The sequence below is a fragment of the Terrapene carolina genome, unplaced genomic scaffold (assembly GCF_002925995.2).
Source record: "Terrapene carolina triunguis isolate 2854851 unplaced genomic scaffold, T_m_triunguis-2.0 Scaffold130, whole genome shotgun sequence".
Taxonomy (NCBI): domain Eukaryota; kingdom Metazoa; phylum Chordata; order Testudines; family Emydidae; genus Terrapene; species Terrapene triunguis.
The window spans coordinates 3,952,064-3,966,564 of NW_020664481.1; the positions used below are offsets into that span (position 1 = coordinate 3,952,064).

The window sequence follows — 14,501 nt, forward strand, 5'->3', positions numbered from 1 at the left end:
TCCGGGGGCCCGGGCCCTGCGAGAGTTTTCCGGGGCCTCCGGAGCGAGTGAAGGACACCGCTCCAGGGGCCCCGAAAAACTCTCGTGGGGGCCCCTGCGGGGCTCGGGACAAATTGCCCCACTTGCCCCCCCTCTGGGCGGCCCTGCTTAAACTACAGCAATTGTTAGAGTAATTAAACTAATATGTATTTGTATGAAAATAAATAGCAAGCTGTGAGTTAAACAGTTCACAGCTTTCAAATAACTGAACCAAAGTAATTAAATGGGAACTATAGTTAGACTTCGACCTTCCAGTAACAGTGTCTGATTGTCAAGCTCCACTGTCTCCACTATATAGTATTAGGCTTTTTGAAGCAAGAGGATCTATTTTTATGTACATTCAATTGGGCTAGCTCAACCACTATGGACAGACCAATTGACGGAGTTAAAAGACTTGAAGAAACTTAGTTTTTGAATGCCACATTCTTACTCATAAATATAGAAAATAACTCCAGGTAACATTCAGCAGCATACTAAATAATCAAATGTTCTTAACCCTGCAGCAATCTAAAAAAAATCCTAGTATAGAACATATGCCCAAGTAGCACAGAGTTTCTAAATATGATACAGAAAACTGGACTTCTTTATAAATAGCTTGTGGCATTTGGTGATAGCAAAGTACTTTCATTAACTGGTAGTTTGGGCCAGAGATGGAACTAGCAGCTCAATCCCACAGTTGTGCAATTGCAAAGCTTAGGTCTTCTGTTGTTCTGTTTCTTTTATAATCTGTTTGATGCAATATAAATCTAATCTTTGTCCAATAGCATTCCAGAAATTTTATGTGGTTTTAAAAACTAGTATAAATGAAGACATCATTCAGCAAAGCAGAAATACTTGTCACAGTGGTTCAACAGAGTTTCTCACCTAATACAGGCAACAACCAGAGTGTTTTAGGGAAGAGGAAGTGGCTGAGTGCACATACATGATACATTGGCAGGAAGCCAAAGGAAGTTTTAAAAAAAATCTCAAAATGCCATAGTCAAATTGTATTAAACAGCAGGCCAGCTTCACCTTTTCTGGTAGGACTATATTCCTCTTCCCATGCCTGAGATCTGCTGGAATTTGTACTTTTCAGAACAGATTCACTTTAGCTGCAGTACAGAACAAGCTTATAGTTTAACTGTGTAATGCCTAACATCAGAGGGGGAAATCTCCTTAGATGACAAAGTTGACACAGAGACACGCCCTCTTCCACTCCCAAATGCAGTTATCCTGTATACTTCTCAATAATCCATTTGAGACTATTTTTAACAGAACCTATAAAGCAGAATTTTAAACCAAGGAAATGTTTACAATCACTGATCATTTCCGTTCATAAAGACTCTCACAGTACATAGGGACAGCAAATAAGATACTGCCATAAATTGCTATGTTTACAAAGGAATCTTTTAAAACTGCTTTTAAAAATAAATAAATTAATTATCTTTAAAACCATTATCTCTGTATAACAAATTAAATCTTCTCTAAAGGCTTGAGCTTATATTTAAAAAATACACAAGCCGAAGTTCTTAATCATGACATGTAAAAAATTAAAAGGAATGCAACCTCTAATCAGGAGTAATCCAAAATACCATTATATTATCTATCAAAAATATTCTTACACAAAATTGCATCTTGATTCTAATTAGAGTTTTTAGTTTACAAAATCTGGAACTGAAATAATGCCTGACCAATCTGTCCAATATCTGGGTATTATAGTGTTATAGCTTATCCAATGGTAAACCCATTTTCGGCAAGTAACAATGCAGCAATATACTCCTCTTAATTTATGGATTTAATAAAAAATAAATGCCTAAAACATGTGATCCCATCTCCCTCCAATTTCATGATTTTCTCATTTCCTTAATACAGCTTTGATGGACCTTCTCAGGTTCCTGATTTTGATCCACACTGTCCAGAACTTCTTCACCGATTGGCTGGGCAGAGCCCTGGTAACACACTTTCATATGAGTAGCGAGATTCTTTTGTGTACCAAAACCTTTGCTGCAAAAGTGACACACAAAGGTACGTTCATCTGAGTGCACAGACATGAGATGCCGGTTCAGATCGGTTTTGTCTCGAAAGAGTTTTAAGCAGTCAGGACACTGCATCTTCTTGTGGTTAAAGTGGACTGTCTTTTCATGCCTATCCATATTTGATTTTAGTGTGAAGCTTGCAGGGCACTTAGAACACTGGAAACGGGCAAGCTGATCATGGGACACATGATCAGTGAGGCCAACGAGCACAGGTCTGGCACAGTCAATTAAGTCAAAAGGAAGAATCATGGAAAAAGCATGCTCGTGTATGTGCTCCTTCAACTTTTCAGTGCACTCAAAAACCCTCCTGCAGAAACCACAAGTCAGTCTCTTGGTTAAGGTTGAATCCAAGAACAGGCCTTCATTCGTTAAGTCCATATCTTCAGATCTTGAAATGTTTATATCTAAAACAGAAACACACACACGTTAATGACTTTAAGTACAAAATAATTTTTTATTAAAGGTATTGTTCTCTCCATTTACCTGTGTCAGAGTTGTCAAACTGCCACAGTGCTAAATATCCATCATAGGGGGCCTGCAAATGAAAAGTGCAATTAAGTTAAAATAAACACACACAGAAAAATATTTCTCACCCACCCACCAACCCGCCACTTCTTTAACAGAGATCCAGCATTCTAGTCAGCAATAATTAATTTCTCTTCTACAGACTTTACATTATTAACAACATTTAGAGATGGAGGTCATAATTTTCAAGTTTGGAGCACAAAGAAGGGAACCTAGATAGGAATTTAAATTCATATTTGGGCTCGTAAGTAAATGTGGTTCCATTTTCAGAGTTGTCTAGCACACACAGCTCCCTTCAACTTAATGGGAACCACAGGTGCAGAGCAATTCTGAAAGTCAGGCTACTTTTATTTAGGAGCTGGCATATGGATCCAGGTACCTAGTTTGCCCTTAACCCTTTACTGCTATTTTTCTTTCCATAGAGAAATAGCCATATCAAGCAAAAGCATGCTCTCCTCAGTTTCTTTTATGTTAAGACTACATGATATTACTGATTTGAATTATAAATACAAGCTGATTTTTGCATAAGCAGTTTGCACTATGCCATTGCATGGCAGATGGTGACCCTGTCTATGGAATAGTGCGGATGTTGGAGTCTGGGTAGGCTTCTCAGAGATTGGGACAGGGTGGGGTGGTTAATTAACCTTTCTTACCATGTGATTTTTTCTAAGGGGACTGCAAAGGAAGAGCTGTATTTTCCTCCATTTGTTTAATAAGGAGGCAAATATCTCGTTCAAAAATATTTAAAAATGTAACTCATTACGGAGAGCTACATATTTTAGTTCAGAAACTTTTCCATTACGGAAAGCAATCCCTGCTTCTATCCGTGTTTAAGTACTGAGTAAAAAAGCATACTGGACACCTGCTTGTTCAAGCATCCTTACACTGTATTATAACTCTTAATGGTTTTTATAATAAAAAGCACACATGCCATTTTTGTAAAAAACACTAACTACTTTTGGATGTACGTTCCACTGCGGAAAGAAAGAAAGAAAAGGGAAAGGGAGATGCAAAATTAGGGAAATATTAGCTCTTAACCCAGCCCAGGAGCAAATCTGGATATTTTTTTTTCTGAAGTTTTAAATTAACTATATTTTGAAAATGTAACTCTCTAGTGTGACATGGCAAAAGTATAAAATACGATGGTCACTGCACGTTTTTCTACTAAGGAGAATGTGTGTTAAACCCCCTAACATTTACAATTTTTTTCAGCTCTCTCTTGATCTTACCTGAGCCGAGGAAGACAGCTTTCCTTTTATCATGGTTTCTGGTGACATTTCACCAGAACAGGAGATCACAGGGGGGCTCTGAGTGGCAAGGTGTGATGAAGGCAGCAGGGGAGATGGTGCTTCCACTTTGCCATCAAATTCGCCCCTTGAACGATTCAAGTTGGCACCAGGCCCTGGGGAACACAGGAAACGAGTCTCACCCACGTGAACTAGCACCAGCTGGTGGTTTTAAAAAAGGCCCTGAAAAGGCAGTGAATGAGCACTTGCAGTTTATCTTCTGTCAGTGGGAGGGAACGCAGCAGTGTAGTGATGCCAGGCCTTTTGTGTTTTTATAACCAGCCTCCCCACCCAAAATGCCAGTTGTCTGCATGTGATGTATGTGGTGGGGGTTATAGCTCACAGCAGCAAAATGGTCACTAAAGAGAGTCACATGGAAGAAAGAAGCAAAAAGGTAGCACAAATATTCTGAACAATTACATCTCTGAAATACACTGCTTTAACAAGTACTATTTCAAACATATAGCTCTAAATTTTCCATGAACATATACAAAAATTATTTATCCACTATCCATATAATTGTCTTTAAAAATTCTGTCAAAGTCTTAAGCCCAACATTTAACCGTAATAAATAAATAAAATAATTTGTTTTATATAGTATCCTTAATCCCAGATCTCAAAGTGCTTTACAAAGGTGAGAAAGTATTACCTACATTTTATGATTGGGAAAGCAGAGAGCTTAAGAGACTTGTACAAGGTTGCATAACTAAACCCTAAAAAGAGTTACATTCTAAACCTCTACTAAAGTTTAAGGGAAAAGAAAATGACTGGCCACTAAAAGGCCAATTTATTTTTGCTGTGCCAGACAAAATAAAAGTGTATCCCTTTGTTCATGTTGTGACAGCAGCTAAATGGTATACAGTACTCAGAAAGTATGTTGACAATCAATGGTGAAAATATATAATGATGTTTTGACTAAGACAAATTGCTATATAAGTTTAAAATTGTTAATTAAACCTTAACAGCCATCTTAATTGTTGCCTCATTTCAATCTCACAAACAAACTTGCTTGTGAAAAGAAAATGGGCAAAATCATTAGGAACAAACACTGTATATGCATTGTTAAATATGGTATTGTAAACTAAGCTTAAACAAAGCACAATTTAAAATACTTTACGTCCTTTCAAAGGCTTTTCATTCTTATTACAAGAGTACAATAATTTGCTGGCAAGATAGCAAACAAGGTGTATAAAAATTTAGCATAATTTTAATCAAATTATTAAATACGTCCAAATGTTAAGTTGCATGGCATGAACAATTATTTCACAAAAGATACAACTTAATCAAAATTACAATGGAGCATTCCACCGAAACTGGGTAAGAGTCTCTTATTTAAACCACCCACCACAAAACAAAACCGCCTAACATTTTATTACATACCAAAAAAGATTAAAGTTACTTTAAGATGCCTTGTAATAAGGATTCCCCATTACTTCCTCAGTTTATTTAATTTTTAGTTCATGTGAAACACCACTGCTACTCTTGCACTTCTTACTATCTTCTGGTTTGGCCTCCTCTGTTTTGGTCTTCTGTATTAAAGTTACTCTCACAGTTTAGTTAGTTACATTCAGGAGCGATGAAAAGAGAATATTTTCAAGCTTTCCTTCTATTTAAAAATAAACATTGCAGAGCAGCGGAGAATGCCAAGAAAAACTAAATGTAGGCAGTAATGAGGCAAAATTAAATTACTAAGTTACTATCTCCAGTTATAAACAGGTGGATTTCTTGTCTTAATTTACCATTAGAATTTATGTGATTTCCTTGTGAATGGGCAATGGTCTGTGGCAGGTTCAAGAACACATGGAGAGTACATACGAATGTAAGAACGGCCTACTGGATCAGACCAATGGTCCATCCAGCCCAGTATCCTGTCTTCTGACAGCGGCCAATGCCAGATACTTCACAGAGAATACACAGAACAGGCAATCATCGAGTGATCCATCCCTGTTGTCCAGTCCCAGCTCTGGCACCCAGAGACTAGGGACAGCTAGAGCATCCCTCACCTTCTTGGCTAATAGCCATCGATGGATCTACCCTCCATGAACTTATCTAATTATTTTTTGAATCCTGTTATAGGTCTGGCCTTCACAACAGCCCCTGGCAATGAGTTCCACAGGTGACTGTGCATTGTGTGAAGAATTTCCTTATGTTTGTTTTAAACCTGTTGCCTACTAATTGCACTGGGTCACCCAACTCTTGTGGTACGTGAAGAAGTAAATAACACTTCCTTATTCACTTTATCCGCACCATTCATGATTTTATAGACCTCTCTCATATCCCTTAGTCATCTCTTTTCCAAGCTGAAAAATCCCAGTCTTTTTAATCTCTCGTCATGTGGAAGCTGTTCCATACTATTAATCATTTTTGTTGCCCTTCTCTGTACCTTTTCCAATTCTAATACATCTTCTTTGAGATACAGAGTAAAAAATATTTTCAACATTCAAATGAATCAGGGGGGAAAAAAAATCAAGTTTATAGTATTACACCACTTTAGGTAATTGCACAATCACAGTTCACCTACACAAATATGAGATTAACTGGTGTTCTGATTAAATCTACAATACTGATGCAGATTGCCCTGTTTACATTGCAGCTCTGCATTGTGACTCTAGAGAACTTACATACGGAGTCCAATTCAGGCTAAAAGTAGTCTGAACTTTAGCAAAGAAAGAAACAGTGGTTTAGCTTTCGTAATTCCCTTGCTAGTTCCCTTGGAAAGCTATACTTGGTAATAAATGTGAAGTAAACAGCTTCCCACTTATTAAAGCAACAGCGAAGGCTGATGGAATAGGCAATTTTTTGGAGCATAAGGGGAAACAATATGCCACTCCTGAAAATGGAAAGGAAAGATATGCAGCATAAAATAGATACATAACAACAATTAATATCTACTTGTTTGTTTCCACCAATTGCAAGTATCAAATGAAGGTATATCATTGATGTTTTGTACTATGCATGTAAGTAAGTAAACAGTGTCTGAGTTTAGGTTTTAATCCATTCTCGTTAATATAGTAAGAAATGTTAAGATTATTTTTTTCTTTAAATTCTTTCATGGAAGCAAGACGATTTTCTTAATCAGAAATTAAAACTATCAATTGTCCTGTAGTCAGCACTGTTCATGGAAAAATATGCATAGAAGATCTCAGTGATAGCTACATGAAAGTTGTATCCTCCATTGCCAAGAGCACTAACAGATTTAACAGTAAACTCCTGTAGAAAACTTAAATTGAAATGCCAAGATCATTATGACATGCTTAAAATGACATCAACTCTCCTCTAAATCTTGTAAGAAAACATCCCTGCCTACATGAATACCACTTGGGAAAACTGACCACAGTGTAAATGTATTCCTTTAACTTTTAGTGAAAGTATAAATTATTGGCTTCAATGAATATCTAAAAATAAAATATTAATTGGTTAGCCCAAAAGAAAATGGCCCTTTTTACCATGCAATCTGTTGTATAACACGCCTCATAGGAATTGCTTCTATAAACAAACAGAGAGAGAAAACAGGAAGAGCCAAACAGACATATGGAGAACTTTATAACAGACTAATCTGAAAACATGAAAAGGGTCTTTTAAAGAGAGAGTTGATTTCAATCACCAGAAAACTGAAAACTTAACTGACTTTTTAACTATGGAAAATATGGATAAAGTAATCAGATCAATTTATTTCCTATAGCATTACCTGAATGGCAAGAAATGAAAATAAATTTAATTTTTTTATTACTTTTATTTTTAAGCTGATTTGAATTGGTGAAGTTTAAAAGTACTGCATTACCTTCTGCTCAGTTGTTCTAAACACAATATATGAATATCCACTGAAACAAGAATCATCCTGTATTTCCATTGTCTATTAATTGAATATTAGGGATTTCATGCTTCTCTTTCAGTGTCATCATTACAAACGGTACAATGCTTGTACATCCTTTAAAATTAATGTTTATTTACACAGAATTTTTTACTTTGTTTTGTTAGCTTAATGTTTACAATACAGAACCACAGTAAAGTTGACATGAAACTAAGCCTTTTAGTAATCAGCAGTTCCCTTTACTCACCAAGCACAAAGATTTCTCAGGTTTAAAATCCATTAGAAAAATCAGCAAAGGTATGATGAGCACCTTTATGTATTCTCAATTAGCTTCTAACAACAGTATAAACTATGCAAGAGAAAAACTGAAAAAAACCCTGTATTTCTACATCAACCGGGGTGCAACCAGAAATTTCCTAAGGAGGGAGCCCGAGAGATGCATTTGTGTGTATGCGTCCCCCCTCCTGCACTGCCATGACCTCTTCTCACTCTCCTCCCACAGGAGAGACACTGACTGACTGAAACACTTTTCCCCTCCCCGCATCACCCCTGAGATTTGGGACCCTCTCTCCTCCCCTCCCCGTCTATGGCCAAGGAGGGGGGGAACCCTCGGCCCCCTGATTCCCTGCCCTCATTGCATCCCTAACAGTGACAGAGCTATACCCCCCTTAGAAAGCTCATGAGTATGTCAAACAAAGAAAATACACTCTTACAACCTATTCCTCCTTACCTCAACCTTACTCAAAAAGGACAGCAAATATTACCAACATTATTTAGGTAATCTTCTTACAATACTATTTTCTGGGTCAGGAAGACAACTGAATCAACAGATGGTTAAGATCCAACACACTTTCTTTTCTTTTTTTAAAGCTTCAGGTTGAAAACCATTTAGAAATGCTTGGTGTTAGTGCACGTCATTTTCAGATTTGACAAGATAGAAAACAAAACTACGATTAATAATGTGGGTTTTTTTAAAGAACTTTGTTCACTGCCTTTTTTTTTTTTTTTTTTTAATTTTCAAAGATTTAAATGACAAAATCCTCAACTCATGGGCTTGAGAAGGAAAGTAAAGAACTGAAATAATGGGAGGGAAAAAAAATCCAAAGATCGACTACTAACCTAAATCGCATGTTCATGTATTAGCAGTGCCCTAATCACTTGATACGTTATAACTTATGAGTTTAATCCTAAACACAGATTTAACAACAAGCTATCACTTATGGCTTTTTAACAAAAACAACAGGATATAAAGTTTAATGAGAAATTTTAGTGTATAGAGTTAAATATCACTAAAGAATTAACATTAGAAAGATACTCAGATTGAAGGGACCATTATAAAACAAGTACACTCAAAATTATGACAGCAGCTCCTAGTGAAACATTAACAAACAGCAAGGAGTCTAATAAAAAATAAAGAGGAAGGTCCCCTCCCCCCAATTCCCTGATTCAATCATCTGTAAAATGAGTCTCCCCAGGCTTTTGGGCATGGTTGTGGCAAGAACTATAGACCAATTATCTTTTTCTCTTAACTTCAGAAGAAATGCATTTCACTTGCATGAAGACCAAGTAATTAGGGTCTATGTGGGTGAATTTCATGTGCTGGTGAAAGCACAAGGATGTGAAATCAAATAACTGCCAATCTACGGCCAAGATGAGGGGGCTGCAGTGTGGCATCCTCCCAGAGCTGTTACTCTTGCCCATGAAGGCAGAAACTGCGTCATCATGCTATTACTCCTAGAAGCAGTGGGCATGACGCATTGTCCATGTAACACTGATCCCAGGTCCCCTCCCTTGACCTGCCCTATTTCTAGCCTCCACCCACCTGTAGGCCTAGTGAGGAGACCCTTTCTATAGAACGCGAGGAGGGCAAAAACGCCCCTGTGCAAACACTCTGCCTACAGGTTCCTCCATACAGTTGCAACAAGAGTTTAGGTGGTACAAAGGGCCATGTGCTGCTTCATTGCAATGGGGCCATTTGCACTCTAGGAGTAGTCTGAACAACAGAATATTCTACTTATTTACTTAGAGAGATTACCAAAGTAAAGAAGTTACCCTACCAATTAAAAAAAAAAAAAAAATGCAAAACATCACCCCCAAAACAAAAGAAACACATAACCCCAAGCTGCAAAAAAAGATTACAACCACCAACCCCCCTTAGTTTTAAAACCAGACTAACTTCAACAAAAAAATTAATATATATATTAAGATTTGCCATTATGTTATTTTTAATTGCATTGCCACTGCACTGTAATTCATCATGCAATTCAGGTGATTGTTAGCTTAAAGGTGACCTAAACATTTTGGCCTTCAAAAATAAAAAAATAATAAAAAATCAAATATGTGCTAAATGTTCTTTTCACTTTGTTTATTTGGGTCATTCACTGCCTTAATTTTTTTTTTCTGGAAGTCTGAAATGCATATACTGCTAATTGCCATCTTTTGCTTTGTACGATGCCCCAGCCAGTGTTCTGCTCCCCCACTACTGAAAATACCATCTCAATACAGCATATATGGTTGTTATTTCTATTTTCTCCAGCCTACCAAAGTTTTATCTAAAACACTTGACAAAAGACTTCTGCATAGAAGAAACTACAGAACTACCTTACAACACAGGCAAGCATATATACTCAAGTTCTTATTAATGGTGTGTACACATAACCAGTAGAGCATAACCTGAAGCAACCAGGAAATCATCCTATGAACTACGATGTTTCCACATGCTTCAGACTTGAAGAAAGTATGTTTTAAGTTATGAATGCACAGAATGATCACTTTTATCCTGAAAAAGAGCTCAGTGTAAGCTCAAAAGCTTGTCTCTTTCACCAACAAAAGTTGGTCCTATACAAGGTATTACCTCACCTACCTTGTCTCTCTAGCATCCAGGGATCAACACGGCTACAGCAACACTGTAAACACATGTACCCTGATTATTTGGGGATACTTAGCAAATGTACAAGTGACTAGTTACAAGATGCTATCAAGAATTTTCCTTCCTTCCTCAATTCCAATTTTTGTAATCATCAAATATTTAGTCCTAAAATAAAGCCCCCAAACAAACAAGAAGTATCACTCTTTGTGCATAAGCATAGGGAAGTCAGTATGGCTATAGAAACTGTATTTGTTCATTATCAAATGCAGAAAATCCAAAGGAAGAAGCAAAAAAGGATTAGGCTTGTTGGGTCTACAAACATGACTACAACTCTATTTTATTTTTAAAATGTACTGGAGTGGCAGTTCCTTCCCACCTGGCTTTAAGATTAATTTTTTATCCAAATCCTACACAGCATCCCTTCTTTAACTGAAAAAGTCAAATATTCCATACTCTTTAAATACGTAAAACCATGCTAGTGATTTGTCAATTAGCACAATGTCCAAATCAATGTAATAAATATCTCCCTAATACCTTTTGTATGTCCGACAATTGGTACTAGAGCTATGCTGCATAACACTACAGACAACAGGATTCTAAACCTCGTGGGATGTGCATTTATACAGAAGTTTAACACAGATCTAAATAGCAAAGGAGTAATAAATCTAGAGTGATCTGAATTTCCTTTTTCCCTAATTAGTTTTTAAATTAATCTTTAAGCAAAAATATAAAAGTATAAACTTACGAGATAAAGAATGTGTGCCTTTGGGTAAGTACTCGAATAGCAGAGAACTGTCCTCTCCCAGCATGTCAGCTTTCAGAGATAACAAGCTGTTCTTACTCATGAGGGCTGCACGCAGGTTAGCAACTGTCGCAGCCTGAAGTGCATCATCCTTCTCCGGGGTAAGAGGCTGAGATAGGTAGCTAGCATCACCTCCTAGGAGTGCTTCATCAACATTTGCGTAAAGGTCTGATCTCTCCACTCGGCTATCTGAATTGCTGGGTTCTGTCACATCAGCACCTATGTAAATAAAAACACCATTAGAGAAACATACAAAGAATTCAAACTTTCAAGGTGAGATATCTACCACGTGCATTTCTAATCTTAGGACTAAAGGGCTAGGCACCAACAGTACATAGGAAGAGGACCTACTGGTTTTGCTTTCATAAGTAGATGGTACAGCAGGGGTAGGCAACCTATGGCACGCGTGCCGAAGGCGGCATGCGAGCTGATTTTCAGTGGCACTCACATTGCCCGGGTCCTGGCCACCAGTCCGGGGGTATCTGCATTTTAATTTAATTTAATTTTAAATGAAGCTTCTTAAACATTTTAAAAACCTTATTTACTTTACATACAACAATAGTTTAGTTCTATATTATAGACTTATAGAAAGAGACCTTCTAAAAACATTAAAATGTATTACTGGCACGCGAAACCTTAAATTAGAGTGAATAAATGAAGACTCGGCACACCACTTCCGAAAGGTTGCCGACCCCTGTGGTACAGAGTTCTGGTTTGGGTCTCAACTTTTATTGTCCATTACATATTTTAATTTAAAACAGTTACACATTTTTACTCAACCCAAAACATGCAACTCACATGCTTCTAATGTCCAGACTACACAAAGATTAAAGCAAAAACTCTGTTAGCGTTTTCTGTTGCCAACCACTAAAGACTTATTCTAATACATGGTGAGAAACAAATTTAGTGTGAGTAACTCTTCCATCCCTTGAGAAAGCCTGAAGGTGAACTGCAATATTATATGACCCATAATCTTGAAACAGAAAGTGCGCACACATTACAAATTACAAGAGATACATCAGAACCAATTCAATTAAGGTTCTCCACCAGATCCTACCAACGTGGGTTGCAGTCTTCGCTGTTGTTCTATGAATCAGGTGGTTACATCACAGCTATCACAAACAATGTAGATGGATAGGCAATATAAGATAATCAATGTAACTCACTGGATTATACTGAGCAATTCATATTTTGTACTACAGCAAGAGTTTCACTGACCATGACAGTTAAGATTTTATCACAGCAGGCTAGTACACAAACTGTTTTCAGCCACTTTAAATTGTGGCTTTCCAGCTGAAATTTTCCAGGCTTGGTCTTTTCCCCCAAGATGAAGATTTTGGAAAATCTGAGCAACAACAGGTCTACTACAATTCCATGTGGTCCCTGAGGTCATTCATATTAAAAGGATACCATAAACTACAGTTGCACATCATCTATTATACATGAAGTTTAACATGAGTACTTGTGAAAAAACTGACAAAACAGACCACCTGACATAGTTAATTGCCTCAGAAGTCAAAAATGTAATGGACTATTACAACAATTAGTATAAGTGCAGAAGAATGAAAAGAATATTAGAAAATAATACACATGTATGTAAAGTAAATATTACATTTGCATGTTTTTTATTCTAATAAAAAATGACATCCATACCTTTAGCCATCATGATAATTATTTAAAATATTCCACAAAGGAATAATCACCCAATAGAGCAACAGTGACCACACACACAACAAAGTTAACTAGCCATCAATTCAAAATAGCCAAACATACCCAAACAAACCTAAAACCCAATCACACACACACAGTTTAGCCATTGCCAAAATCCTGAGCAAATGGATGGTCGGTGCAGCATGTCCTAAAAGTCAACAGATTACAGCTATTTTGGAAAGCCAGCAGGACATCACTGAGAATGCCCCATCAAGGGGGTTCTGTATCTCTGCAGAGTGCACGTGTGGCTGTATCATATAGGGAGAGAGGCAGTTTTTCCAGTAGACAGGTCCCAAATGATTTATTACTTTATAGGTCAAAACCAACTCTTTAAAATTCACTCAAACCAATAGACAGCCAACGCAGATCAGAGTGCTGATGCTGTGTGCTCCCCTACAAGATACACCATTTAACAAGTGAGTTGTAGCATTCTACACCAGCTTCAGTTTTCAAATGGATTTAATGTGTGGCCCCATAGAGAGCATATTATAATTTATATAGCAATTTCCATCACTACATCTCAAAGTGCTTTACAAAGGAGGTCAATCTTTATCCCCATTTTACAGATGGGGAAACTGAGCACAAAGGTGAAGTTGGCTTGCCCAACGTCACAGAGCAGGCTAATGGTAGAGCTAGGAATAGAATCAAGGTCATGAGTCGCAATCTACTGCTCTATCCACTAGACCACACTACTCTACATTACTGTAATGTAATTTTGAGGTGACAATGCCACGGATAACAGCAGCAAGGTCCAAATCGGAGAGAAAAGGTTGCAAACTCCTGTCTGGGAGCAGACCAAAAAACAACATATTGGTCACTGCTGTAATATGGAGTGTCTAAAAGCCACTGTGTTTTAAATGATGGTCTAAGACAGGGGTCAGCAACCTTTCAGAAGCGGTGTGCCGAGACTTCATTTATTCACTTTAATTTAAGATTTCACGTTCCGGTAATACATTTTAATGTTTTTTTAGAAGGTCTCTCTCTATAAGTCTATATATTACATAACTAAACTATTGTTGTATTGTAAAATAAACAAGATTTTCAAAATGTTTAAGAAGCTTCATTTAAAATTAAATTAAAATGTTGATCCTTAGGCCGCCGGCCCGCTGAGCCCGCTGCTGGTCTGGGGTTCTGTTCACCTAGGCCGGCAGCGGGCTGAGCGGGGCCTGTGGCCGGGACCCCGGCTGGCAAGGGTCCGGCAGCAAGAACCCCTGACCGGCAGCGGGTTGTGCGGGGCCGGCGTCCGGGACCCCAGACCAGCAGTGGGCTGAGCAGCTCAGGCCACTACCGCTCAGGGGTTCCATCAGCCGGCTCCTGCCAGCCGGGATCCCAGCTGCCAGACCCGCTCAACCCGCTGCCGGTCTGGGGTCCCGGCCCTGCCCACATACAGTGGGTAACTACCTTCTCCCTGGTTCTGGCCCATTCTCTTCCTCTCTCTGCACTG

General features: G+C 37.9%; 1 protein-coding gene across 2 annotated transcripts in view; it reads right to left on the reverse strand.

Moving 5' to 3' along the window:
- The window catches only part of ZBTB46 (zinc finger and BTB domain containing 46), a 79,055-nt gene that overhangs the window by 23,399 nt on the left and 41,155 nt on the right, over positions 1-14,501 (reverse strand). The window contains exons 2-5 of one of the 2 annotated variants that reach the window (XM_029911762.1): positions 11,291-11,566; positions 3,809-3,981; positions 2,538-2,589; positions 103-2,458 (exon numbers count right to left, since the gene is read on the reverse strand). In XM_029911762.1, the coding sequence (XP_029767622.1) occupies positions 1,863-2,458; positions 2,538-2,589; positions 3,809-3,981; positions 11,291-11,566 (1,097 nt within the window). In that variant the 3' untranslated portion in view covers positions 103-1,862. Of the gene's footprint in view, positions 1-102; positions 2,459-2,537; positions 2,590-3,808; positions 3,982-11,290; positions 11,567-14,501 lie in introns of those variants that run through there. The other variant, XM_029911763.1, reaches the window with a different exon arrangement.